We start from the raw sequence: 25381 nt of genomic DNA on the forward strand, positions 1-25381 counted from the left end.
TTTTTCAAGGTACCCTTGAAACCTGTGTCTAGCCTTGGGAGGAGGGAGGGTGGGGTAGGGGTGGGGAAGCATGTTGTGGGAAAGCGCTGTGTGAAGAGGAAATGTACTTGTGTGTAAGCTGAATCAGAGTATGGGTTTTTCTTCCTTTTCTCTTTTTTGGTTGTTTTCTTGCTTATTTGTTTAGTTTTACTTAACGTTAAAGCCACTAGTGTTAATCTCAAACAATACCTTAGAAAATATTCTACCTGTATCTAAACCAATAAAACCTTGAAAACTTAAAACTAATTCAATACTTGCTGAAATAGTGGGATACTGGTCAACAACTTAGAAAGCAATCAGTTTAGTTCCCCTTGCTCCATCAACTCAATACTCTAATAATGAAAATAGCTGGCATATATACAGTGCCATCTGTTTGCTAGGCTATAAACACTTCACCCCAAAAAGAAGAGGTTAAAACCACTAAATAAACATAGGGAAAAATATTCATCTCTTCACAAAGAATACAAATTAAAGCAGTGAGTAAGGTACAGATTTTCACTTCAAGATACGATTAGGATAATATTTCCTAATATTTTCTCTCCCAGCTTCCCACTGAAAGACATGAGGACCCATGAGTATATAGAAAAATGCAGAAGCTTTAATAATACTAAAAACTAATGATAATAATCTTTCAAAAGAGTTGGGAAACTTTTGTACATGCAGATGAAGATGGACTAAGAGTCACAAGGCGCATTCCCTATCCATGTTACCCCCAGAGAGAAGCAGTCCTGCTGGCCAGGAAGTAAGGAGGAAAAAGCCTGCCTGTCCTACTGATAAACCTTTAATTTTGAAGGTGTTCATCATCCTAAAATCTGATAGTAGCCTCAACATTATGTGGGGACTTGAAGAGATACTTCAGTCAACAAAAGAGATAAATCTCACAATTAAGAACTCAGGAATGAGGAAGTTGTTCCATAAAAATGACTGGTAGTGGGGGTGTGAGGGTAGTTCAGCAGGAGACCTGGGTTCATTTCCTTGCCCATGCACTTCCCCCAAAAAACAAAAAATTCAACAAATGGTGCTGTAATACAGGGATACTCACCTGGAAAAAGAATGAAATATGACCCCACCATACAGCGTGCAAAAAAGAAAGAAAGAAAAGTGAAAAAGACTGGTGGAAAAATCCTAAAGAACACTATATAAGGCATTATATAAGATTCTACAAAGGTTCCATGCACTAGAGTAACTTTCCAGAAACCTACAACTTCTAGATGAGTCCCTGGACCAGATAAGTCCTGAAACCTAGAGAGGCCAGCCTTTCCAGAATATCAGTTAGTTCCATCTCTTGACCCTTTATTATTGAAAGCCCTTCCAACATGAAAAAGGTAGACTAGACATAGCCTAAATACTAAAGAGTAGGTGAAAGATCAAAGGTGATGATGGAGCTATACAGAGAAGGTAAGGTTTAACAAGCAAGTATGATTGCTGAATCATTATATTGATATTTCTTCTAGTCTCTAGTATCTTAGAGAAGCTAGGAGTAAAAACCTAAAATTGTGAAATTGTAACCCATCCAAACTCTGAAATCTGTTCTATAAGTAATTGTTGTGCTGTACTTTGAAATGTATTGCGTTTTTTGTATATATGTTATTTTCACACACACAATAAAGAAGTGATGATAAAAATATGTATATTCCTTCTAGCCTCCAGTGTTCTAGAGCAGCTAGAAGGAAAAATCTGAGATGATGATATGGTATGGTATATAGCCCATGACAAACTACTTGTTGAAGAGTACTCTGGAAACTATTACTTTTTTCTTTCTTTGCTTTGTATATGTGTTGTACTATACAATAAAAGAAAAAGAAAAAAAAGACTGGTGGTGAGCTTTGAGACCAGCTTGTGCTCAATCTAAATAATGATACGGTTTCATAATTGAGTGCAAATGTCAAAACCAATTCCTGAAAAATCTGATAGAGAATATAAAGAGAATAATTAATAATGGCCTAGAGTTAATACAGCAGATTATATTAACCAAATAGATGTAGGAGAGAGATGGTAATGAAAGACTACTAAATTCTTCATCTTAAGAATCGACATGTATTGTTTCATTTTGAACTTTGATAATTTAGAGATGCTATAATTTATAAATGGATTAATAAAAAAGCATCTTTTTGAAAAGATTAAAAACAACTTCTGTTAGAATTTAACAATGTAATTTAAAAGTTGAACACATACACGTACAGGCTACAAAATAGATGATACCTTTCAAGCATCTGTGCCACTGATAAGACTGATCTTTTATGCTAGGTTGGAAACCTCAAAGAAGGCGTACTGTACAGTGATGGGAGGGGCCTTAGGACCGCTTATGGAAGGAAGTGATGTGATCTGATTTTCCTCTTGAAGAGGTCACTCTTGCTGCTGTGTGGAGAACAGGGCTTCAGGGGCAGTGGCGCTAGCAGGGGAGTCTGGTTAGGAAGCTATAGTAGTGGTCCAGCCTGGAGAGGATGTTGGATTGCAATAAGGTGGCAGCTGTGGAGGAGGTGAGGAGTGGTAGGATTCCACCCATGCCTTTGAAGGTGAAGCTGATAGAACTTGTTGGTGGGTTGAACATAGGGTGTGTGACAAAGAGGGGAAGCAGTGGTGATTCCGGGGTTCCGGGTCTGAGATGGAGAACATGGATGAGAAACAGGTTTGGATAAAGGGAGGGTAAGGCAAGATGTTTTAGTTTCCCAGGCTGCTCGAAGCCAATTACCATGAAATGCTTTGGCTTAAACAATGGGAATTTATTCACTCATGGTTGTACTCTGGGAAAATGTCCAAATGAAGACATCATCAAGGCAATGTTTTCTTCCTGAAGACTGGCTGCTGGTGATCCTTGCCACCTGTGCCACATAGCAACACACATGGCAGCACTGGCCAGTCTCTCCCTTTTCTTCCGGGTTTTCTTGATTTCAGCTTCTTGTTTCTGTGGCATTTTCTCTCTCTCTCTCTCTCTCTCTCTCTCTCTCATTAAATGTGGCTGTTCATTCGGCTTTCACCCTACCTTTCTTTTTTTATAAATAACACTACAGTGAACAAACTCAGGTCTATAGATTGTTCTGTATTTTGAATTTTGTTTTGGAATAGATTTTCAAGAGAAAGATGCTCTTTAAATATATTATTAGAATATTTTAAAAAAGTAAATTGTCAGTTATAATGTTATCATTTTATATAGCGGAAGATATCATGTTTTAAGTGTAGACATTTTTATGTAAGGAGCAACAGGAATTTATACAGAGAATTCCTATTTCCTGTCCTTTTCCCTCAATTTAGTACATTTCTCATCTGGCTCTGCTAGACACTGATTAAATAATAAATTAGGTTAAGAATTTCCGAGTGGATAGAGTGTGTAACACAGTTCTGTAATCTTCAAAAACTGAGAGCCACGTTGCAATGTGTATAAAATATATATGTGCTTATTTTATAAGTGAGAAAGTCAATAGGTCTTATTTCATATCCTGGAAAATTTTGTTCATTCTTTTATTCTCCCATTTTCATTTAAGACTATTTGTTGAGTTTCTATTAGGTTCAAGCCACTATAATTGATGCTGGGTTTCAATAGGGATTAAGATAGTCAAGAAGATACCTGAGCAGTTGCAGCACTGTGGACGTGGTGGTGCCAGAGAAAGGACAGGAGCAAGCAGCTCATGCTAAAATACACTAGAGGGCATCATCATGGTGGTTGTGTAAGGCATTCCCTCGAAAAAACCCTAGAGATTCAGCAAATAGAAGGGCAAATCCCACTTGCTTGAAACTCTGGTGAGATTGGAGAAGGACTCTACAAAACTGACTCAAAGAAAAAGAAAAATATTAGGTAGGAAACTTCTTCCTGGACTGCCTGTCCTCTTCCCTCCCCCTCCCTCAGTCCTTGCAACTTGGGGGTTGCCCAGAGACAGTGGCCTGGCCCCCTCCACCTCACAAGGGGCACGGACTCCAGAGGTGCTCACAGCAGCGTGAATGCCTCTCCAGGCACGGGGACCCAAGTCCACAGAGACCCAGGACAGAGCATGACCCTAAGGAGGGCTGCATACAAAAAGACCCTCTGTGGGAGTAGTGGGGAGAACACGATAGAAGGACTGGTAAGAAGGGTTGTGCCCTTGCTCAGTTCAGTTTCTGTGGGCTGGACCACCGAAATGCAAAATGAACTTTTCCAGAACAACCCACCTTTCTGGACTGACCCCATCTAGCTCCCCTGGGCAGCATACCAAGAGAGAGAGAAAGGGAAAGGAAGAGGAAATTTTCTCTCTGGGGAAAACAACAAAAATAACAGCAAAATAAACAGAACAGACTAAGATTCTTGAAGAAAGAACATAGGAAAGGAAGCTTTCTCCTGGTGGTGAAACAATTACAAAAAAAGTACAATCTTCAGCATTGTACCACATATCCAGGGCATGGATCACATGAAAGACAGCTGAGAAAATCTGAAAAGTTAACACGGCGTTAAACACGGGCTATTCTAAAAGTGTAGAATAAGTTGGACCAAGTGTCAGAAAAGAGCCTTAGTACAAAGGCAATCAACATTAAAACCCTAGACAAGAAGGAGGAACTGATTTTCAGAGTTAACAATAAAGATAAGTCATATGCCTAGACATCAAAAGAAAAAAAAAACGCATGCCATATAAGAAACAGGAAGGTATGGCTTAGCAAAGGAAACAGATGAAAACTTCAGGGAGACAAAGTTTGGAACAACTAATTAAAGAATCAATTCAAAGAGATGATGAAAAATATGCATAAAGAGATACAAGATATTAAGAATACAATGTGTGAGCATAAAGAAGCACTTGGAAATATAAGAAATTTAGCAGAATGTATGGGAATGAAAGTCACAATAGAAAGATTAAAAATACATTAAAAGCATATAGAAACAGATTTGAACAGACCAAAGAAAAAAACAGCGAACTAGAAAATGGCACAATTGAAATCAAACAGTAAGAAGAACAGATAGAGAAAAGAACTGAAAAATTGAGCACTGTCTAAGGGACTTGAGTGACAGCACAAAGTGCCCAAACATATGCATCATGGGTATCCCCAAAGTGAAAAGAAGGAAAAAGGGGCACAAAGAATATTTAAGGCCATAGTGGCCAAAAATTTTCCAACTCTCTTGGACATAAATATAAACGTCCAAGAAGCACAGCACACTCCAAACAGAATAAATTTTAAAATGGACCTACTCCAAGACACATACTAATCAGAATGTCAAATGCCAAAGATAAAGAATTCTGAGAGCAGCAAGAGTACAGCACTTTGTCACATACAAGCATGCTTCAACAAGGGAAAGTTCCAATTTCTCATCAGAAACCATGCAGGCAAGAATGCAGTAGTTTAATGTATTTAAGGGACTGAAAGAGAAAAATGGCCAGCCAAAAATTCTTTATCCAGTAGAACTGTCCTTCCTTCACAGATAAACAGAAATTGAAAGAGTTCATCAACAAAAGATGTGCCCTACAAAATTTACTAAAGGGAGTTCTGCAGGTTGAAAGGAAAAGAGAGGGGAGTGGCTTGGAGTAATGTGAAGAAATGAAGATTATCAGTAAGAGTTACTAAGAGGATAAATGCAAAACATAGTAGTACTGTATCCTCAATATACAACCCTACTCTTTAATTCCTATGAGTCATAATACAGTTGAACAAGAAAAAGGCATATGTCCTGATAATGGATATGAATGGAATACTGGAATATTACTTAGCCATAAAAAGAATGGAGTCCTGATGCTTGTGACCACATGGATGAACCTTGAAGCCATCATTTTGAGTGAAGTAAGGCAGACACAAAAGGACAAATATTGTATGATCTCACTAATATGAACTAATTAGAATAAGCAAACTGCTAGAGTTAGAATCTAGAATATAGATTACCAGAGAATAGATTGGGGTAAGAGAATGGGAGTTGAGGATTAATTTGCACAAAATTTCCATTAAGGTTGATTGTAAAGGGTTGGAAATGGCTGGTGGTGATGGCAGCGCATTATTATGAGTGTAATTAACAGCACTGAATTATAAAGGTGAATGTGATTGAAAGAGGAACTTCAGTTCATATATGTGGCTAGAATAAAAAGTAAGCGATTAAAGTACAGACCTGTGTAACACAGTGAGCCTTATTGTAAACGATGGACTATTGTTAATAGTACAAGTCTAAGAATGTTCTTTCATGAATTATAACGAATGTGTGGCAGTGATATAAGGAGTTAATACCAGGGTGGTCTATGGGGCAAAATACACCTAATGTAAACCACGAACAATAGTTGATACTACTATTTTAATAATCTTTCATCAATCGTAACAAAGGTAACTATTGTTAAAAAATAGTACAATTACAAAAAAAGTGCGGTCATTAATTGTAACAAATGTTCCACACCAATGCAAGGTCTTGGTGGTGGGGTGGTATACTGGAATCCTATATTTTATGCATGATTGTTCATTAAATCCACAACTTCTCTAATAAAATGCTTTTAAAAATAGGAAATAAGATAAATTAGCCTTAGTGCAACTTACAGGCATTTATATAGAGTGATATATATACTACCTTATAAGTTAAGACCAGGACTATTAGGGAACATAAAAGGGGAACCTAACAGTTTTGGGGGTGCGTGGGGATATGGGAAAGTTTTTTTTTGTTTTATTTTGTTTTGAGTAAGACTTAAGGAAATGACATACCAAAACCACGTTTATAATACTAGCAACATATAAAACATCTTCTCTATTTTAGTGCTGCAATAGTGTTCTCCACACTTAAACTTCTCCAGGATTCAAAACTTTTTAAAAAGAAGGTAGTACAAGATGATGCTACTTCTCCAGGAATTTCTCCCAGAACTTCTGTATGTATGAATTTAATGTTTATCTTTCTAACTTATTATATAATAACTATTGGCATGCCAGGAGATTGTCTGATTTATTATTTAGATACAGCAAAGGGGTGATAAAGAAAAAAACCATTGAACTCAAAGTCAAAGGATCTGTGTTTTAATTGACCTTTCTGCTGTTTATTAACTGGCACACCTGGGGCAAGACCCTTAAGCTGTTTTGAAATTTTATCTCATTTATGAGCTGATGGGATTGGATGTACTGATCGCTATCACGCTAGTATTCTGTCTGACCTCACTGGTAAATAAAATTATTTCACAAGATTTGCTCTTTATTTCACTTTGAATTTATTACTTTGACATTAACAGTATGACACCTGTGCTGTTAACTACTATGGATTCCTAGTAGATAGATTCTTTCACATTTAATCTCCTAAACCTGTTTGACAACTGGTGTCACAAATTTGTTGGAATTTTTTGGACTTTGATAAGTCCATGTAAATTTTAATGTAGGCTTGTTTAAGATTAAAATATAATATACACAGAATCTTTGTTCATTATTTTAAGCTTTATTAAGCATCGTTATAAATTAATCTAGCATCATTATAAATCATGCCATTGTCTAGCATCATTATAAATCAGCAAAACCAATTGTTCTAAATAGAAACTCATTTTTCTACTATATTAAAAGCTATAGAAATTTTAAAAAGCAACCTAATTCTAAAAATTAACTTAGAGCAATGATTGTTAACTGGGGGCGATTTTGCCTCCCAGAAGACATTTGGCAAAATCTGGAGACATTTTTGGTTGTCACAGTCAGAGGGGTTGCTGCTAGCATCCAGCAGTAGATGCCAGGGATGCCGCTAAACATCCTCGATGCTCAAGAAATCCTACGTGACAAAGAGGTATCCAGTCCACATGTCAGTAGTGCTGAAGTTGAGCACCTGTGCCTTAGATGGCATGGACTTTGACTTTTCGATAGTAATAGAATATGTAGTGGTGGAGAGACTAAGGTATATTGATGGATATTTTATCTCTTAGTGCTAATTTAAAAGACTTGACTCCTCCGGTATTCTGTCTGACCAGTCTAATCATCATCCTGCCTCTGGGCCTCTGTCCTCTCTCATTCTGTTTCTCTCCCTGTGCTTTCAACCTCCCTATCCAATTCTAGCTGCCTTCAGGGCCCAGGGGAGCAGCCGCTCCTTGTTAGCAGGTGCTGCTCGTTGGCTGGGAAGTGCCGAGCTGTCGAGGATGCCGTGGCAAGAAATTCCTAGATCAAATGGAGGTTGTTCTAGATGATTTTAAAGTTTTTCCAAACAAAGTGTCTAAGATTGATTGCCCCTTAGAAAAAAGCTTGCTTTGCACCTGCCTCCCGGGAGCTCTGGTCATTCCCAACCTTTTCATGAAGTGTAATAATGAGGATGTAAATCAAAAGTAGTACATTGTTCTGGTGGAGCATGAGCACCATACAACAGTGTGACGCAGTAGGTTGAAAGTGTGGGCTGTACATTCAGAAAGACATAGATTTGAACCCTGCTTCCTGGAAACGGTGATGGAGTTTAAGTTAGATAGCTAAACTTTGTAGGTCTCAGTTCTCTCTTCTTTAGAATGGAAGTTAATAACCCTTCTTTGGCTTCATTAGGAGGTTAAATGAGACAGTGTATAAATGAGCATTTAGCACAGTGCTGGACACATAAGAGGCACCTCATAATGTTAGCTGATATTATTTATTCTTTTTCAGCCCTTAAAATGATGTTTACAAAAACATGGAAAATTATGATAATATAATTCACAGTGAAAAATGCAGAATGCAAAACTGTTTTTCAACAATGGATACATAGAGAAAAAGAAAATCTGCAAAGCAGAATACCAAAATGTTAATGAAGGATTGTGGAGATTTTATTTATTTAATGTTTATTTTGTGTATTTTATAGAAAATGCAAGAATAGTTTCTAAAATTAAAAATTTTTTACCATTAAATAATATCGACTACTTCTCTTAACTTGTATTTAACATTACGCTAAAACTTTGACATTAAATGGGAAGATAACCATCATTTTAATATTGTTGTAGGCCACTGAAAATAAAGATGATAATGAATTTTTAGATCCTATTTCCCTAAATTCCCGAGAATACTTCAATATTCATCTGTGGTTGAGGTGCCGCTTAGCTTTGGTGATTGCATTTGTCATGCAAATTCGTGGCATTGGAATTGTGAAAGGTACAAATATTCTATTTTCTTAATCAATGTTTTCATAGCAGTTAAGTTTATTTAGATGCAGGGAGTTTTACTGGGATATATTTTATTATAACACTAACATTTTTTAACTTCTTAGCTTGATCTATTTCCAGAATAATTATTTCAGGTTATTAAGTAAGAATTATCATTTTCAGCAGTCCATTGTATTAATGAAAATGGCATATGAGTTAGTGATTTATGCAAAATGGGCAGAGATTTCAAAATACAAATGCCCAGGTCATCTAGTCGGCAGCATAGTAGAGGGGTTAAGAGCACGGGCTCTGGAGCCCCCCGTCTTGGGCTCAGATGCCAGCTCCACCACTGACTTGCTATGTAGCCTTATTCACGTGCCTAAACCCTTCCGTGCCTCGGTTTCCTCCTCTCTCAAATGCGGATGATAATTGTTCCTACCTCTTAAGTGTAGTTAGAATTAAACATGTTAAAATTGGTAAAATTCTTGAAGTTTGGCCCATATGAGTGTTAGCTCTTGTAGTGATTTGCAGTCATCTGTTTGTATATCCTTCTACCCACCCATCTCTATCCATCTCCCAAATTAAATTATTTCATGTAATATCATTATGTTTTGCAACATTGGAATATACTTAAGTATCTCCCCCCAAATGACAACGCATTTCTTTTCAGTGTTTCATGTAGAATCTGTTTTCAGTCTCTATATGCTCCTGTCCTGTGTATGTGTGTGTGTGTATATATATATATACACACACACACACACACACATAATTTCTTGCTTTCTCAATGTGTTTTAAATACCCACATTTGTTTATTTTAGAAAATGATATGACAGATTGTGTGAGCCTCATCAATGAGGTTTGTGTGGAGGCAAAAAATGCAGGTGACACAGAGCTGCAGGCTGAAATCTTGATGCAAGCTGTAATCCTTGGCCTGCAAGAAAAACATTTAAAGGCAGACATCATAACAAACCTTCAGGTATGAAGAAACCTTGCTTACCATTATATTTAAGGAAAGATCTTAGTTAGAACAAAAGGAGGGGTGTTTACATTTCATTATGCACTGAATGTGTTACAATCAACATGGTCAGCTCTTGGTTCAGAGAATTTGGAAACTATACTATCAAAAGGAATAATTTTCTTTTTAAATAGGATATAATGCATTTGCTCCAAGGAAATCGATTCATTTCTCCTCGATCTCATTTAACGCTGGTGAGAAGCATACTTTTGCTGGATGACTTAACAAAAGCTGAGAAATTCAAAGAATCTCCCTCTTCAAAAACAGATAAATTAAACCTGTTGACTCAGGCTCACAACATTCTTATTGAACAGGTGAAAATGATTTTTGTGTCCACAAGATTTAGTAACTTACTTTTTTGTCTCTTTTCCTATTCTAAACCACATTAACCAATTGTTCCTTGCACTGTTGCTTTTATAGATGCTTACTTTTGGAGAAACAATTGAATTTCCTTTATCGAACACTAAATATGCAAATCCACTACTGCCTTTGAAAAATGTCTATCTTCCTCATGTCATCTTATTGGCCAAAATAAAAATGAGAATTGGTAAGAATGTTTAAACATATTACTTTAAAAATTGTTGTTTTCAGGCTGCATTTAAATGGTGCAATTTTCTGAATAATTGTGTTTTATTTATTCAACAAATAGTTTTTTGCTTGTCTACAATAAGCCAAACTCTGTGTGGGGCCCTGGGAAGTTATTGGAGATTATAAAAGATATAGTGCCTGCTTTTAGTGCGGAAGACAGATACAAACAATTGAACAAACCATATATAGGCATGCATGCATCATATCATATTGTGTATTATACATGAATTATATAAAATAATATTTTATATTAAGTAATATAATGAATTATGTTTGTATAAACAAAGTTATAAATTGTGATTAGTACTATGATAAAAGTAGATAAAGTCTGCTTTTAAGAAAAAGGTAGGGAATATTTTAAAACTTCAACTTCTGTGTGAGACCAAAGGGAGAGATATTTATTTAGTGCAAAATTTATATTTTGGGTAGCATTTGACCTAATTTAACTTGCGTGGTCAGTTTATTGAACAGCATAATTATATGAAATCTTGAGTAGAGCATGAGATCTTGTTGGTTGGACAGGTTAGTGTGATGCCCCGATATATCCTGTAGACAATGAATAAAGAAGTATTTGCAAAGTCCCCTTGGGGGAATGGAGAAAAAGGAGAAAATAATCATGCTTCCCATGTGGAGAATTTCTGATGTTCTTGCAAGCAGTGGGGACAACCAAATCAATACGTCAAGCCCTCAATCAGGGGATTCATCCCTATAAAACTTATTCCTGCAAAGGATAGGCTAAGCTATTTAAAATTAGGCCTAGAGTCACCTCCAGAGAACCTCTTTTGTTGCTCTCTTTAAGCCAACTCGGCAGGTGAACTCACTGCCCTCCCTGCTATGTGGGACATGACTCCCAGGGGTGTAAATCTCCCTGGCAATGTGGGACAGAACTCCGGGATGAGCTGGGACCCACCATCATGGGATTGAGAAAGCCTTCTTGACCAAAAGGGGAAAGAGAAAAATGAGACAAAATAAACTTTCAGTGCCTGAGAGATTTCAAACAGAGTCAAAAGGTTATCCTGGATGTTATTCTTATGCATTATTTATATATCCCTTTTAGTTTATGGTATATTAGAGTGGCTAGAGGGAAGTACCTGAAACTATTGAACTGTGTTCCAGTAGCCTTGATTCTTGAAGATGATTGTATAAACATATAATTTTTACACTGTGACTGTATGATTGTGAGAACCTTGTGTTTGATGCTCCTTTTATCCAGGGTATGGACAGATGAGTAAAAAAATATGGATAAAAGATGCAATAGGGGGGATAAAGGGTAAAATGAATTGGGTAGATGGAAATAATAGTGGTCAATGGGGGGGAGCAATAAGGGATATGGAATTTTTTAGTTTTTCTTTCTTTTTCTGGAGTGATGCAAATGCTTGAAAAACATGATCATGGTGATGAATGCACAACTATGTAATATTATTGTGAGCCACTGATTGTACACCATGTATGGACTGTATATGTGTAAATATTTGTCAATAAAAATATTAAAAAAAGAAAGACTAGGGCAGGGGCAGTGCCTATTTAAGTAAAGTAATGGGGGAAGCCCTCTCTGGGGAGGTGGTATTTAATCCTAGACCTGAAATGCAGATGTGTTAGTTGTGTTCAGAGGCAGAGGGAGCAATGACTTGTATACAGGCTCTGATGTCAGGAGCTGAAAGGAAGCTGGTGCAGCTGGAGCAGAGTGGGCGAGTGGCAGCCTAATGCAGGGAGAAGAGGAGAGGTGAGCTGGGGACGGGCCTGCAGGCTCTATAAACATGATGTGGACGTTGGCAGCCACTGGCAGGTTTTAAGCAGGTGCATGACATTTTATTAACTAATCTAGTAGAGCATAGGAATGTACCAGGAACTATTCTCAAAAGGGCTTTAAAATATTAGCTCATTTAATCCTCACAACTAATTCTTGTTTTACAAGGAGAAAACCAAAGCACAAATTATTTTTTAAAAAGATTTCCTTGGCTGCTGGGTGAAGAATAGATTGGAGAGAAGACTGGGGCCAGGCGAGAGTGGACCTGATCGGAGCAGGCAGACCAGTAAGCAGGAGGCTTTTACGATGGAGTGTCAGGAATGGTGGTGGAGGTGGAGTGGAGAGAGGAGAACAGATTGGCATAGAATTTGGCAGTAGGATCAACAGGACTTGCTGATGGCTTGCAATTGGTTGTCGGGGACTAATAGGAGAAGTCAAAAACAATTCCTAGCTTTCTGGCTTGAGCTGCTGGCCGTGTGGGGTGCCGTGTACTGTGATGGAGGCCAGGGAGAAGAGCAAGGCTGGGAGGGGCAGGAGCAAGCGTTCACTGACCATGCGGGGTGCCAGACGGAGATGCTCGGGGCCTGAAAGAAGGTGGGTTTCAGGAAGGTGGCTGATTCAGGAGTCTGGAGCCAGAAGACCGGTCTGCTATGGCATCTTTGGCTCATCTTTGACCTATCCCTACCTTCCATAATGTATGTCCTGTCAGGTGCCAAGTCCTTTTTCTCTGGAAAATCCCTTGGTCTATTCCTTTTTTTCTGTTCTAACTGCCACTGAAATACCTCTTCAGGTATAAGTGATTGCAGGAACTTCCTCTTGGATCTCCCTTTATAAGGCTCTCCTCATTCCAGCTTAGTCTGTGTCCCAAATCCCCTCTTCCCTCGTTTAAGACCTCTGATGATTCTCCCCAGTTTCCCTGATCATGTCTGTCCTCCCTTTGCCCAATCCTGTTTCATTTGCCCCTGACAAGTGTTGAACCTAAGAGCTCTCCGCAGGAAGCTTGCCTCCTAATATATTCCTCTCATACCTCTAAAGGTTGGCCTTGGGATCCAGGTGGCAAAGCCAGTTATCAATTATTGGCCCAACATTAACAAGTCTTACCTAGATGAACAAGTCCCCCTCTTTTGAACATAAGAAAATTTGTCACCTATTCTCAGCAGCAGTATCAAGAGGGGAAAAAGTCCCATTTTAATTTCTGTTTCACATTCATTAAGGCTTAAATCCTTCATATTATCTGTGTCTTATCTTCCCAGTAGATTGTAAACTTCCCATAGACTGGGACAGTGTTTTAAATTTCTTTTGTATCAATGAGAAATCTAGCTCAGGGCTATGAAATAATAACAGTACACTTTTGGATCAAATGTTATTCCACAAATGCCATCATGGCTTTCTCATGGAGCAACTGATCACTTCTCATTGAATCTTGGACTTTACTCTTAAAGGAACATTATAGTACTGTTTTCAAAATTCAGTTAGAACTGTGGACCAGATAAGTCCTAAAATGCAGAGGGGCCAGTCTTTCCAGAACATCAACTAGTTCTACCCCCATCCCATATTATTGACAGCCCCTTCCAACATGAAAAAGTTAGAATGGGCATAGCCCAAATACCCCTAAAGAGTTGGGAGAAAGATCAAAGGTCATGGTAGAGTTATACAGAGAAGGTAGGGTTTAACAAATTAGTATGATTGCGGAATCATTATATTGATATTTCTTTTAGTCTCCAGTACCTTAGAGAAACTAGAAGCAAAAACCTAAAATTGTAGAATTGTAACGCATATCAACCTCTGAAATCTGTTCTATAACTAATTGTTGCAATGCACTTTGAAATTTATTGCTTATGTATATATATATAAATGTTATTTTTCACAAAAAAGAAAAAAAAGAAGGAGGAATATAATAGAGAAGATAGGATTTAACAAATGAGTATGACTACTGAATCATTACATTGATATTTGTTTTAGTCTCCAGTGTCTTGGAGTAGCTAGAAGGAAAAATGAAAAATTGTGAAGCTGTAACCCTTCAAAATACCAACCTTCAAACTCTGTTCTATAACTACTTGTTAAAATGTACTTGGAAATTTATTGCTCTTTTGTATATATGTTATATTTTACAATTTACAAAAAGTTAAAAAATTAATTTTGAACTATTTATTTGTAATTCTTAATTTTTGTATATATTTTTCTGCTTCCAACTTTTAATAGATGGTGTTCTCACCTAGTCCTAGCTGCCCTAGTTCCACTCTCATGCCCTGGACTTTCTTTTCCAGTCCACTCCTCTAGCACCTGTCCCTGACTCTCGTACTAGGCCCTTTCCCTGTTGCCGAGAACGTTCCCATAGACGTCCTCTGAGGAGCTCCGTCATCATTTGTCTTCCTCTCTATTGTTCTTATCCCTCCTGCACTCTGGTTTTCTTCAGCTTTTGGACTGCGTTTGTGATGTGAACTCCAAGAATCCTTTGTGTTGGAGGTATAGATGGTCTTTTTGAATAAATAAAGTATGAAGTTGATTACAGTAATCACAACATGTGTAACTGTTTGCACTTTTGCCTATTGCACTTTATCCAGTTAATCAGTCATTTGGATTTAAATTATACTCAAACAGTCTACTTTAAAATTACTGTACATTTCAGCTACTTTACTGACCAAAACATCATATTAACACAAACTTTAAGTAAAGCCATTTTTGTCTGCTAAATTATTACCTTGTTTCTTTAAATTTATTATAGACTGGTAAAGAAGATTTTGGAGAAGAATATGTGTAAAAATGCATTGTATCTATTTAGATCACAATTGTTGCAATTTGGTATTGTATCTTTTAAAATCCTTGACTTAAGTGTCCATGAACAAAAAATACATTTTAACAAATGTAGTGATGAGATTGCTGTTCTTTTTTTCTAAGCTCTATTAACTTGCTTATAAAACTTTAAGAAATATTTCAAATATATATTTGTATCTTACAAATGTAGGATTTTTGTAAGTATTTGTTTTTTTTAGTAAAACAAAGTATCTCGAAGACACAGTGTCTTATGTTCCTTCATAGTAGACTCATCAGGTCCTTAAATAATAAACTTGCTAATAACTGTTTTAAACCTCAGGAACATGTGCCTCCATATGCTGAAAGACTGTGCATGGGCCTGTCTGCTATTCCACAGCCTTTTGCAGAGTCCCTCTAATCAGCATAATGAATTAGACCAGCTCTGCTTCCCTCTTACTTCAGGGGAGCAGGTTTCTCCTTATTCAAACCCAGCCTTTCAGCCTCCGCTCTGGTTCTACCCTGGCTCCTCCTTTGCCAGGACCTTGCTTCACACTTACCAGTGTCTCATACAGCTTCTATCCTTCTTGATCAAGAGATTCTTTTCCACTCATCCTCTCAATTTGTAAATATGTTCAAATTTCCATCATTGAGAAACAAACAAGCAAAATAAATAAAACAAGTCAATGAACTAATAAGTCAACCCCTTAGCCTCTCTTACTCTTACATTCCCTTCCAGCCAGACTTCTTACAGCTGAATTCTGCTCATTCTTTCCTCTTTCCTCACCTCCCTTTTGCTTCTTAACCCACCTCATTCTGGATTTTGACCAGAGAAATCAGTCTTGATGAGGTCACCAAGCTCTTAGTTCACTGTGCACTTTCCTGACCTCTGCGGCATTTGACATTGCTGACATTGATCACAACTTCCTGAAACTGCTCTCCGAGCCTTTGGGTTCCCAGATACTACCTTCCCAGTTGCCGTCTTTGATTGCTATCTTAATCATCTTTATGAGTTCTTTTTTCGCAGACTGTTTTAAATAAATGCTCCCCATTTATTTTGACTTAAAAGGCTTCGTATAAGGTGGTGCAGACCTACCTGCCCACCCTCTTACCTTCTTAACCATCTCAACCTTCCAGCCCACACAACCACTGTAGCTTTGTGCTCGTGCCTTTAGACCTGCACATGTGCTGTTTGTTCACTTGTTCCATCTGTTCATTTGGAACAACCTTCCGCAGAAACTCCACTACCCCTTCATCCTTCTCTTATCCACCCCCGACCCAAATTCAAACATGCTTCCTCTAACCCAGTTTATCCTTCAGATCTCAGTTAAGCTCACATCCTCTAGGAAGCCTTCCTGAACCTCCTCGTTTTCCCAACTAGTTGAGATATCCCCGCTCTTCCAAGTGATTACTCTTGTCGTAACACTCACCACATGGACATAAAGGACAGTTTACTTGTCTGAGGCCTCTGTTAGAATATAAACTTCTCGAGACAATGATTTTGACTGAAATCAGCCAACCAACCAACCAATCAGTAATGGTGCATTCAGACTTTATTCCTCCAGTGAGATACTGTGCAGCTACTAATAACAATGTTATGGGATAATTTTTATCCAATGGAAAGATGTTCACATTTCTATGGAAAAATGTACAAAATACAAAATTACAAAGTATTCATTATGTACATCATGATAGCATTGGAAAATAAAGATGAGAAGGAGGATTTATACCAAGATTTTCACAGAGGTAGCTGGCGTAATAGTGGCTAAAGTTTCTTTTCTTCTTTATGCTGATCATTCCTCTTTAAATCTTCTGCAAGGATCATGTAACTTTTGTGATAAAAAAAATTAAGAAATATTCTTTAGTCCAGGTATAAACCTATTTTCTCTCTGTTTTTAAGTTTATCTTTACATTAAATTTGAGAGGAGATGATGGAAACTATGGATTTAGCACCATATCTGGCACATAGTATGCACTTAGTAGATGTTAGATTCTTCTCAAATATTTGGATAAAAATAATCAGTGGACTGTTCTGTAAAAAGACGACTAACACCCAAGTGAGCAAATACGAGAAAGCGTGACGTGGAGCGCATATAGCAGGCTGGGTCAGTGAGGGCTGGGGTCTGTAGGGTCTATGTGTGGGTCAAGGCATTACCACTTCTTAGTTTGATCTTGGAATTTACTGAAGCTCGTAGATTCTGATTCCTTACTGCAAAATGGTGCTGGGACTATTTACCTTGTATCTTTGGAATAAGCAGCTGAGATAAAGTGTAAATTGTATATGACAGTGCCTAGTTCATAGTAATCATACAATTTATACCTACCATCTTTATGTTTACTACTTATTCTTTGTTTTTTCAAGATGTTATTTATTACCTTTTGGCTTATTAATTTAGAAGCTCTATCATACTTCATAACCTTTCCTTTCCTTTTCCAGTCTCCAGATTCACACATCTCTTTCCTAATCTGATAACCAGAACCGCCTGTCTCCTCTCACAATGATGCTCTTAACTGGTACCTTTATAAGCTCTCTCTAGTTACATGAGAGCTTTAGATTAATTTTACTTTCCTACTTAAATCTCACCTTCTAGAAGTGACCTTTAGAATTTTCCTTCTGTCCACTCTTAGATTTTACTGAGCTAATTTTTGATCCAAAATATTTTCAGGTTTTCCTTTGGACTATTTCCTCCCTTTTAAAGGAAATTCTATTATTTAGATTATCCAATCCCAGTCGTTCTACCATTATCTATTGTTATTTAACCATTTCTGGCAGAAAGGCTATTGCTTATCTTCCTTCTTGTTTTCATCTTCTTTGTCTATCAGTCTGTGTTCTGCTTCACAGGTTGTTGATTGGGTCCTTCTTTTTTCTTTTTTGAGTGTTTTCCTCAGATGTGGTCCTGGCTGATAGTCTCTCAGATCACTTGTTCTCTGCAAATGCATTTCTTGCACTCTGTCAGGTGTGTGATCTATTGATTCAGGTTAGTATCAAAATCTTGGGATGTGGCATTCTCTCAGGATTCCCTAGATACTGTTCCATCATTTCTAGCTTTAAATGGTACAGATAAGAATTGTGATGCCAGTCTAATTCATTTCTCCTTTACTTTTGGTAAGAAATTTTTTTTTTTTTTTTGTCTGAAAACCCATAAGATTTTGCCCTGTATGCCTGTAGTTTGGGAATTTTACCAGCATATGTTTGGGTATGTGTCTTTTCTTTCTTTGCCTGTGGAAACTGCAGTAGGCCTTTCCATCTGCAGACAAGTCTTTGCTAGCTCAAGGAATTTTTCTTCTTGCTTAATTATTGCCTTATCACTATCTCTTTTCCTTTTTATTCTTCAGCAACTATTACAGCTGGAGCTAGACTGCTATGGTTCAGATCTTAAGCATATGACAACTTCTTTGTGCCTTAGTTTCCTCATTTCTAAAATGGGGATAATAATAGCACCAACAAACATCACTGGGTTGTTGAGGAGAGCAAATGGGTTTATTGCCTAGAACAGTGCTGGTCCTTAGTAAGCACTGTTTAAGTGTTGCCTAGTATTATTTCTCTGTCAAGACTGAAATCTGCCTTCTGAGTCTATTAACTTTGCCCTTATAATTTACATTTATTTATTATATCTTTTATCTATGATTTGACATACTTCTACTTTACTTGATCTTTCAGACCATTAATTCAAGTCTCTATGTTAACCATCTTCACAAAATCATCTTTTAAAGTAAAAATTAGTTTTTAGTTTCAGAATATCTATTGTGTGCTATGTTTATATCTCTGTACATACTCTTATTTTTAAAAATTCATGTTGTCATCGACTGTTTTATTTCACTGATTATCACCTCTTCTGGGAGTTCAACTTGTTCTTTCTCTTTCTGCTTTCGAGGTTTACCTTGGTGGGCCATTTCACTTTGTCTCCTTGCTGAGGTTTAGGTCCAGCTGCTGGATTAACTTCTGCAGTGGCAATGCTGCGGTTGGTGATAAGAATAACTAGTTCTGCCTTTATGGGTGGTTTAGTATAAGCCTTCAAGAGTTCAGTTCCCTGTAGAGGTGCCAGGAGAAGCTGCAAAGGCCTGCCTCAGGTATAGAGAGAACACAGCTTGTCTGTGCAGATGCCTCACAGCATCTCAGGAACCGAGAAGGCAGCCCTCCTCTGGAGCTCACAGACTCATCAGGTTTCAGGCTCTCATCAGGATGTTGTCCTGAACCTTGTCCCAAGGCTGTATGCCTCTGGTTCCCAGGCTGTTGTCCAGCCCAGAGAGCAGAAAACTCCTGCGCCGACATTCTTTGCTCTTACCCGTCACCTTCTAGGACTGACCCACTTGCTCCTGTACCAGTAGCCACTCAGCTCAGGCAAGGCTGATGATTGAAACAGGAGGGTGCAAAGGAGGGCAGAGGGGTGCAGTCAAATCGTCGTCCACCCAGAATCTTCCCCCTTGACCTCATCCACCCAGAATCTTCCCCCTTGACCTCCATCTGCTCCTCTTCTTTATTATTATTACTGAATGTTGTTATTATATGACTATCATTGTCATCAGTTGGAACTTTTATTACGTTAGATAAATCATTTTATCTCTATGTTGTTGAGTTTCCTCATTTATGAAATCTGGTTGGCCTGGCTGGCCTCTATAATTCTTTCAAGCTCTTTAATTCATGAGAGCTATTTTTCAACATTTTTAGTTCACAATTTGTTGTATTATTAGAGTATTTGATTTCTACAGGAGCTTAAAGTACAGATTGTGTTAAATTGTACAGATTGTGCTAAATCAAATGTATTCTCTGCTTTCCTGCCTTACTAATCTTGAAGATGTGTCACCACTCAATGACAATACTGTTGTTGTTTTTAAAACTCGCTTGAAGCTGAACAGCTTGCTTTCTGTTATATTAAATACAGCCTTAAAAAAACAAAACCGAAAGCAGCTTTTCTGTCAAAACAACGTCAGCCTCACAACTTCTTTTTTCAGAGTTGATGTTTATTGGAAAAAAGAACACTTAAATATTATGAAGCATAAAATAATCTGTGTCTTGATACTTTCTCAACAGTTTTCCTTTATAGTGGTAGTATGGATTGCATCATAAGAAGAGAGTCATTTATTTTTTTTCTCCTTTATGAGTACCTCTGACCAAAAAAGACATTATGAGATTATTTTTGTTAAACAAAAAGTAAGCACCCTGGCTATTTAAGATTATTTTTCCCATCAATGATTGAATCTTGATTTTCCTTATTAGATGAAAAAGTAAACTACTAATTGTATAGTAGGAGTAAATGACAGTCGCTTAAATTTCTTTCAGTCATTCGATAAGCATACTTTTACTGAGCACTACTTATATGCAAGAATGATACTAGAGAGAACGGATATGATAGGGAGCCAGTCTCCATCTCTGCCCTCAAAGAGCCTATTACCTAAATGGGGAGAGAGAGAAAATAGTAATTTCTGTAATAGTTCATTTAAAATCCTAACAAAAATCTACACAATTCAAGTGTTGTTATATGTAGGTGTCTTAATGACATGAGTATAATTGTCATACATATACATATACATATACTAATAAACAGCTGCAGTACAATTTGAAATGTTAAGAACTTATAAATATGGGAGATGTTTTGAAGTATGAGCTTTTATTGGATAAATAGTATTATAGCCTATATTTACTTCCCTTCTTACCTGGGATCTAATCGCAACTGATAATGCTGGGGTTAAGGGCCTAGTTCTCTGGAGAAAGAACCCTGGTTCAAATCCCTCAAGCAGATGATTTGACTTCTCTGTGCTTCAGTTTCCTCACCTGTAAAATGTGGATAAGAAAAGTATCAGGCTCACTGACTTGTGGGATTGAGCAGATTGAACATGTAGTGTATGTAGAAGGGCTCCTGGCTTGTCTAAGAGCTTTGTAGGTTTTAGCTATTCTTACTCTTCCAGGCCCGGCTCTCCTACTCCCCTGGAGCCCCTGGGAGCAAGGACTCTGGCTTCTCCGTCTCTGTACTTTCAGCCTGCCTGGCCCACAATAAGGGCTCAGTAACCCCTCTATGGATGAAAGAGAGAAGGGGAGGAAGAGAGAGGAAAAGAGAGAAAGCTTTCCCTAGTTCCTGCTGATCCTCTAGCACATTCCTGAACTAAAAATTTAAAAAAGTTCTAGGTCTCTTGAAAATCCTTTGTAGGGCATAGCATCTTGGAGTCAAAGAATTTCAGAACTGAAAAGGGCCTTTGGTATTTCCTAGTTCTGCTGCCTTATTTTTCAGAGGAAAATACCCAAGGCTTAGATGCATACAGGGACTTGTCTAAAGTCTCAGATGACATGGTAGTGCCAATAACTGGCCAGGACCCAGCACTTCAACTAGAACCCTAGTCAGCATCATTCCGCAGCCCTATACTGTGTATAGTCCTCTACTCTTAAATTATCCAGTCAATGTAGTATCTCCCACAGCTGTCTTCTATTTCTTATCCTAGCTTAATTTCTTTAAAATTATCAAAAGCCAAGGGGATTATCATCTGTTAGCTTAGACATCCTCATTCTTTGGGAAGCCCTCCCTAACCTTTCCCAGGTCCCTGTGATCTGTTACCCAAATGCCCAGGGGTTCTTTCCCTCGTGCACAAAGCATTTTGACTGCCTGTCTGCCTGTTTATATTTCCAGTAAACACTAAGCTTCATGACTTCCCTCTTACAAGACAATGCAGATTTGTAGTGTAAGGCCTAAGTCCTGGGGTAACATTGCTAAGGTTCAGATCATAGCCATGCCACTTACTAGCCACGTGATCCTGGACAAGTTATATAAATCTTGCTGTGCCTGCATCCTCTCCTCCCCTTTTTTTCTTTGTGAAACGAACATAATGATAGTATGGGTGCAGAGTTGTGAGATTACAGAAGATACTCATTAAAGTACATAGGATGGAGACTTACAGGTAGGGAATACTCAGTAAATCTTAGCTCTTATTAGTTCTTTTCTCATTTTCATCCAGTGCCTAGGAACGCACTTGACTCTCATTAAGCACTCAGCAAATATTTGTTGAATAAATAAATGTCTGTCTGTCTTTGAGCCTGCACAGAATAAATCTAATGCCCCTTGCACTGCCCCTTTCAGTCCTTTATGTTTGACAAGTGATGATGAGGACATACAAGAAGTATTCAGTGGCCCTTGTCCATAATGGATTTGATGTCTGGTTGAACCGTATGCATAGTAAGCAGACACTATAGTGGCGAATAGAAAGAAAATGGTGTGCTATTGTTGTATGCAAATTTTATTGGCAGTCACATAAAATGTTCAGATTTTTTCTGGAAGAACATGAAGGTTGCTTTGTGAAGCATCATATGATTTTAGAACCAAAAGATACTTTAGAGAGTATCCTTCATTTAAAAAATGAAACTGCATGTTGGAAATTTATCAGATATAAGATTGCAAAGGGCTTTTGTTGGGGTTCATTAAAATACTGGATATTTGTTTCTTTCAAACATTTCTTAGATGCTAAAAGCTGTAAACACCACCAGAGCTCCTAGCCAATGCCATTAGTGTAAAAGAAGTCCTGCATGAAGGCTTTTTAGGAACACTATGAACTGTATCACTTCTACTTCATCCAACTGCTTGTCTTTTAGGACATACAGTGGCAAAGCAAATATATTATACCCTTAAAAAGAAGGAACCATCAAAGTGGTTACCTGCTCTTCATGTCTTTGAAACGGCATTGAAGCTTTGTAAGTTATCAGCAACAGAAGAACATGAGGTGGAAGCTGAGATTCTTTTTCTCAAAGGTAAGATATATTTGGGGTTAGAACTATGATACAGTTTGTGAATTTCTTTTTCTAGTGACAGTAGACTTCTTGGAAATCTTCTTGAAAATTTCAGACTAAAAAAATACAAATTTTACAGAGGGTTAGGTGATGACAAACTTAATTTTAGGAAGAAGAGCCCTGCTTAGTTAAGTCCTCAGAAATCCTGGAGAAAGACATAATAGGTCTTTCTTGATTGGCTTACTTTCCAGCAGGAAAAAAATAAACAGGATAGCACATAGGTTCCTGAATTTCAGCATGAACTTATTTGTTCCTAAGTTCTAAACTATAGCAAAAGGAAAAAAAAACATAACTTTGTATATCTTGTTCTTCTTTCAGGCAAAATAGAACGTCAAATATTGATGGAAGAGAAATCTCCGACCTCACAACTTGAGAGTTTGTTTGAGGCTATACAACTAAGCCTGAGAAATGATCAAAACTCAGGGTAAAAATAAAAGTCAAACCATCTTCCCATTGTCATAGCAATATGTGTATTTTGGGTTTAGTCCCATGTTCTGGTACTACTTTAAGTATTTGCGGTTGGGATGACTGGAAGTTCCCTTCATGTCAGGGCTAGTTCCATTAGGTTTACTGACCTACAACCTCATTTGTGGTCCTGGTTGACAAGGGCCATTATCACGGTGGCATACTGGACTGTGAAGCACAGTCCCAGGATTGAAATTGTACTTAGAGGGGATTTATGTGGTTCTTCACTCTGGGTCATCAGCATCATGGCTGGCCAACTTAATTCTAAATTCTTAATTATAAAAATCACCTCTAGATTGAGAGTAAGCCATCATCCTTACTCCTAAAGTGATGAAAAATGGCCCTGCCGGAGAAGTTTGATAGTGACGACACACCCAACCCATACCAAGCCCTGCTTTCTATATAACCCTGTGCTTCGCTTCTCCTTTTGATTGGTGTGGGAGGAAAAAGAAAGGCTCAGTTTTCAAGGGATGTTCTTCCAGTCCTGACCTTTACATTTCTAGTACCTTGTGTCCTAGAGTATTCTGGGATGGTCTTGATGCTGGGCATAGCGCAGCAGTCATGGCACAGAGTGTCACTAGCACAGGACAAGGTAGAACACTCAGCTCTCTGTATGAGCTTCCAGTTTCAGTGGGGAGAAAGAGGCTGGTGCTTGCGGCCAAAGGTGCTTTGAAAAGAAGGTGTGACATTGTGACAGATGCTGGTTTTGCCTCTATTTACCTTTTATCGACTCAGAAATTGTCGTCAAGTGATGCAATATGATTGTGAGTGGTGAAGCTGTTAATTAGTATGATACTGTATCATTTTAGGTTGATAAGAGACTCCTACCTAGAGATGGCCCTATTATATTTATATCTGAGGAAGCCAAAGTGCAAATCTTCAACAATACCAGTACCATTGAAGGTAATAAACCTTTATTAAAAATTATAAGTTAATTGCCTTTGATCTTGTTATTTCTGTAATATGGTGTGATTGAAATATTGAGTCTGATTTTCCTGGTTAACTAATAGAAATAAATTTCATTTCTTTACAGTCACACTTAGCTTTAGATACCTCTTTGGATATTTTATGTAGGGTTCTGGAAATAGATTTCACATAGATATTTTTTCCTGTTAAATTGTTATCCATGACATACAGGTATATGTATATATTCAACCAGTGGGTCATTGGTATTGGTCAGGAAATTGAAGGAGATGATATGTTACTAAGCAGATTGACAAATAAGGGTCTCAATACTGGTATGGCCAATAAACCAGTCACCGTGTGATAGAGTCATTCATTCACTCATCATATATCTATGGAACACCTGCTCTATCTGACCCAGGCACTGTTCTAGAGGAAAGTGATAAAGTAGTGCTCATGACAGACTCAGTCCCTGTTTTCCTGGAATTTACCTTCCAGTAGAGGGAGGCAGACAATAAACCAGCTGTGGAGGAGAAGAGTATGGAGATGACCCTAGGCCAGTGAAATTCAGGGTTGGGGAGAAACTTGGGATAATGGGAACAGGAATGATTGTGGTGGGAAGAGATGATACTCAAAGTGGGATAGATGGGTGAAGGAGACATGCAAAGACCTGCAGTGGTGGAGGTCGACCTCAAACGAAGATGCAGAGCTATCTCCAAAGCCTTGTGAAAAATGCAGATTCTCATTCAGTAGGTTGGGCTTGGGCTTTGAGACTCAGTGGTTCTTAGGTGCTCCCAGGCGTGGTGATGCTGCTGTTCTATGGATCTCATGGGTAACTGTCTAAAGTGAGTGAGGCTGGAGAGGCGGCCACGCACGGGGCAGGTCTGAGATGTGTGTATAAGCTCAATTACTTGTTTTTTCTTTTAAAATTTCAGTAGGCTTTTATATTTCATCCTAAATAATTCTTTGACATGCTACCCACCCCCATCCCGAGAGATCTTTTTAGAATTTTTTTGCGGGGACATCACATTTCTAATGTTTGAGAGAGGATAAACCTGATTTAAAACCTTTGGGCAAATGGACATCCAGAAAATTGAGTTATTCATGTGGTA

General features: G+C 37.9%; 1 protein-coding gene across 1 annotated transcript in view; it reads left to right on the forward strand.

Moving 5' to 3' along the window:
• The window catches only part of CFAP54 (cilia and flagella associated protein 54), a 335670-nt gene that overhangs the window by 218002 nt on the left and 92287 nt on the right, over positions 1–25381 (forward strand). Inside the window, exons 52-59 of the mRNA XM_077111714.1 lie at positions 6725–6833; positions 8892–9039; positions 9848–10005; positions 10179–10358; positions 10465–10591; positions 22707–22862; positions 23220–23325; positions 24176–24269. Of these exons, the coding sequence (XP_076967829.1) occupies positions 6725–6833; positions 8892–9039; positions 9848–10005; positions 10179–10358; positions 10465–10591; positions 22707–22862; positions 23220–23325; positions 24176–24269 (1078 nt within the window). The remainder of the gene's footprint in view (positions 1–6724; positions 6834–8891; positions 9040–9847; positions 10006–10178; positions 10359–10464; positions 10592–22706; positions 22863–23219; positions 23326–24175; positions 24270–25381) is intronic.

Source organism: Tamandua tetradactyla, chromosome 7 (assembly GCF_023851605.1).
Source record: "Tamandua tetradactyla isolate mTamTet1 chromosome 7, mTamTet1.pri, whole genome shotgun sequence".
Classification (NCBI taxonomy): Eukaryota; Metazoa; Chordata; class Mammalia; order Pilosa; family Myrmecophagidae; genus Tamandua; species Tamandua tetradactyla.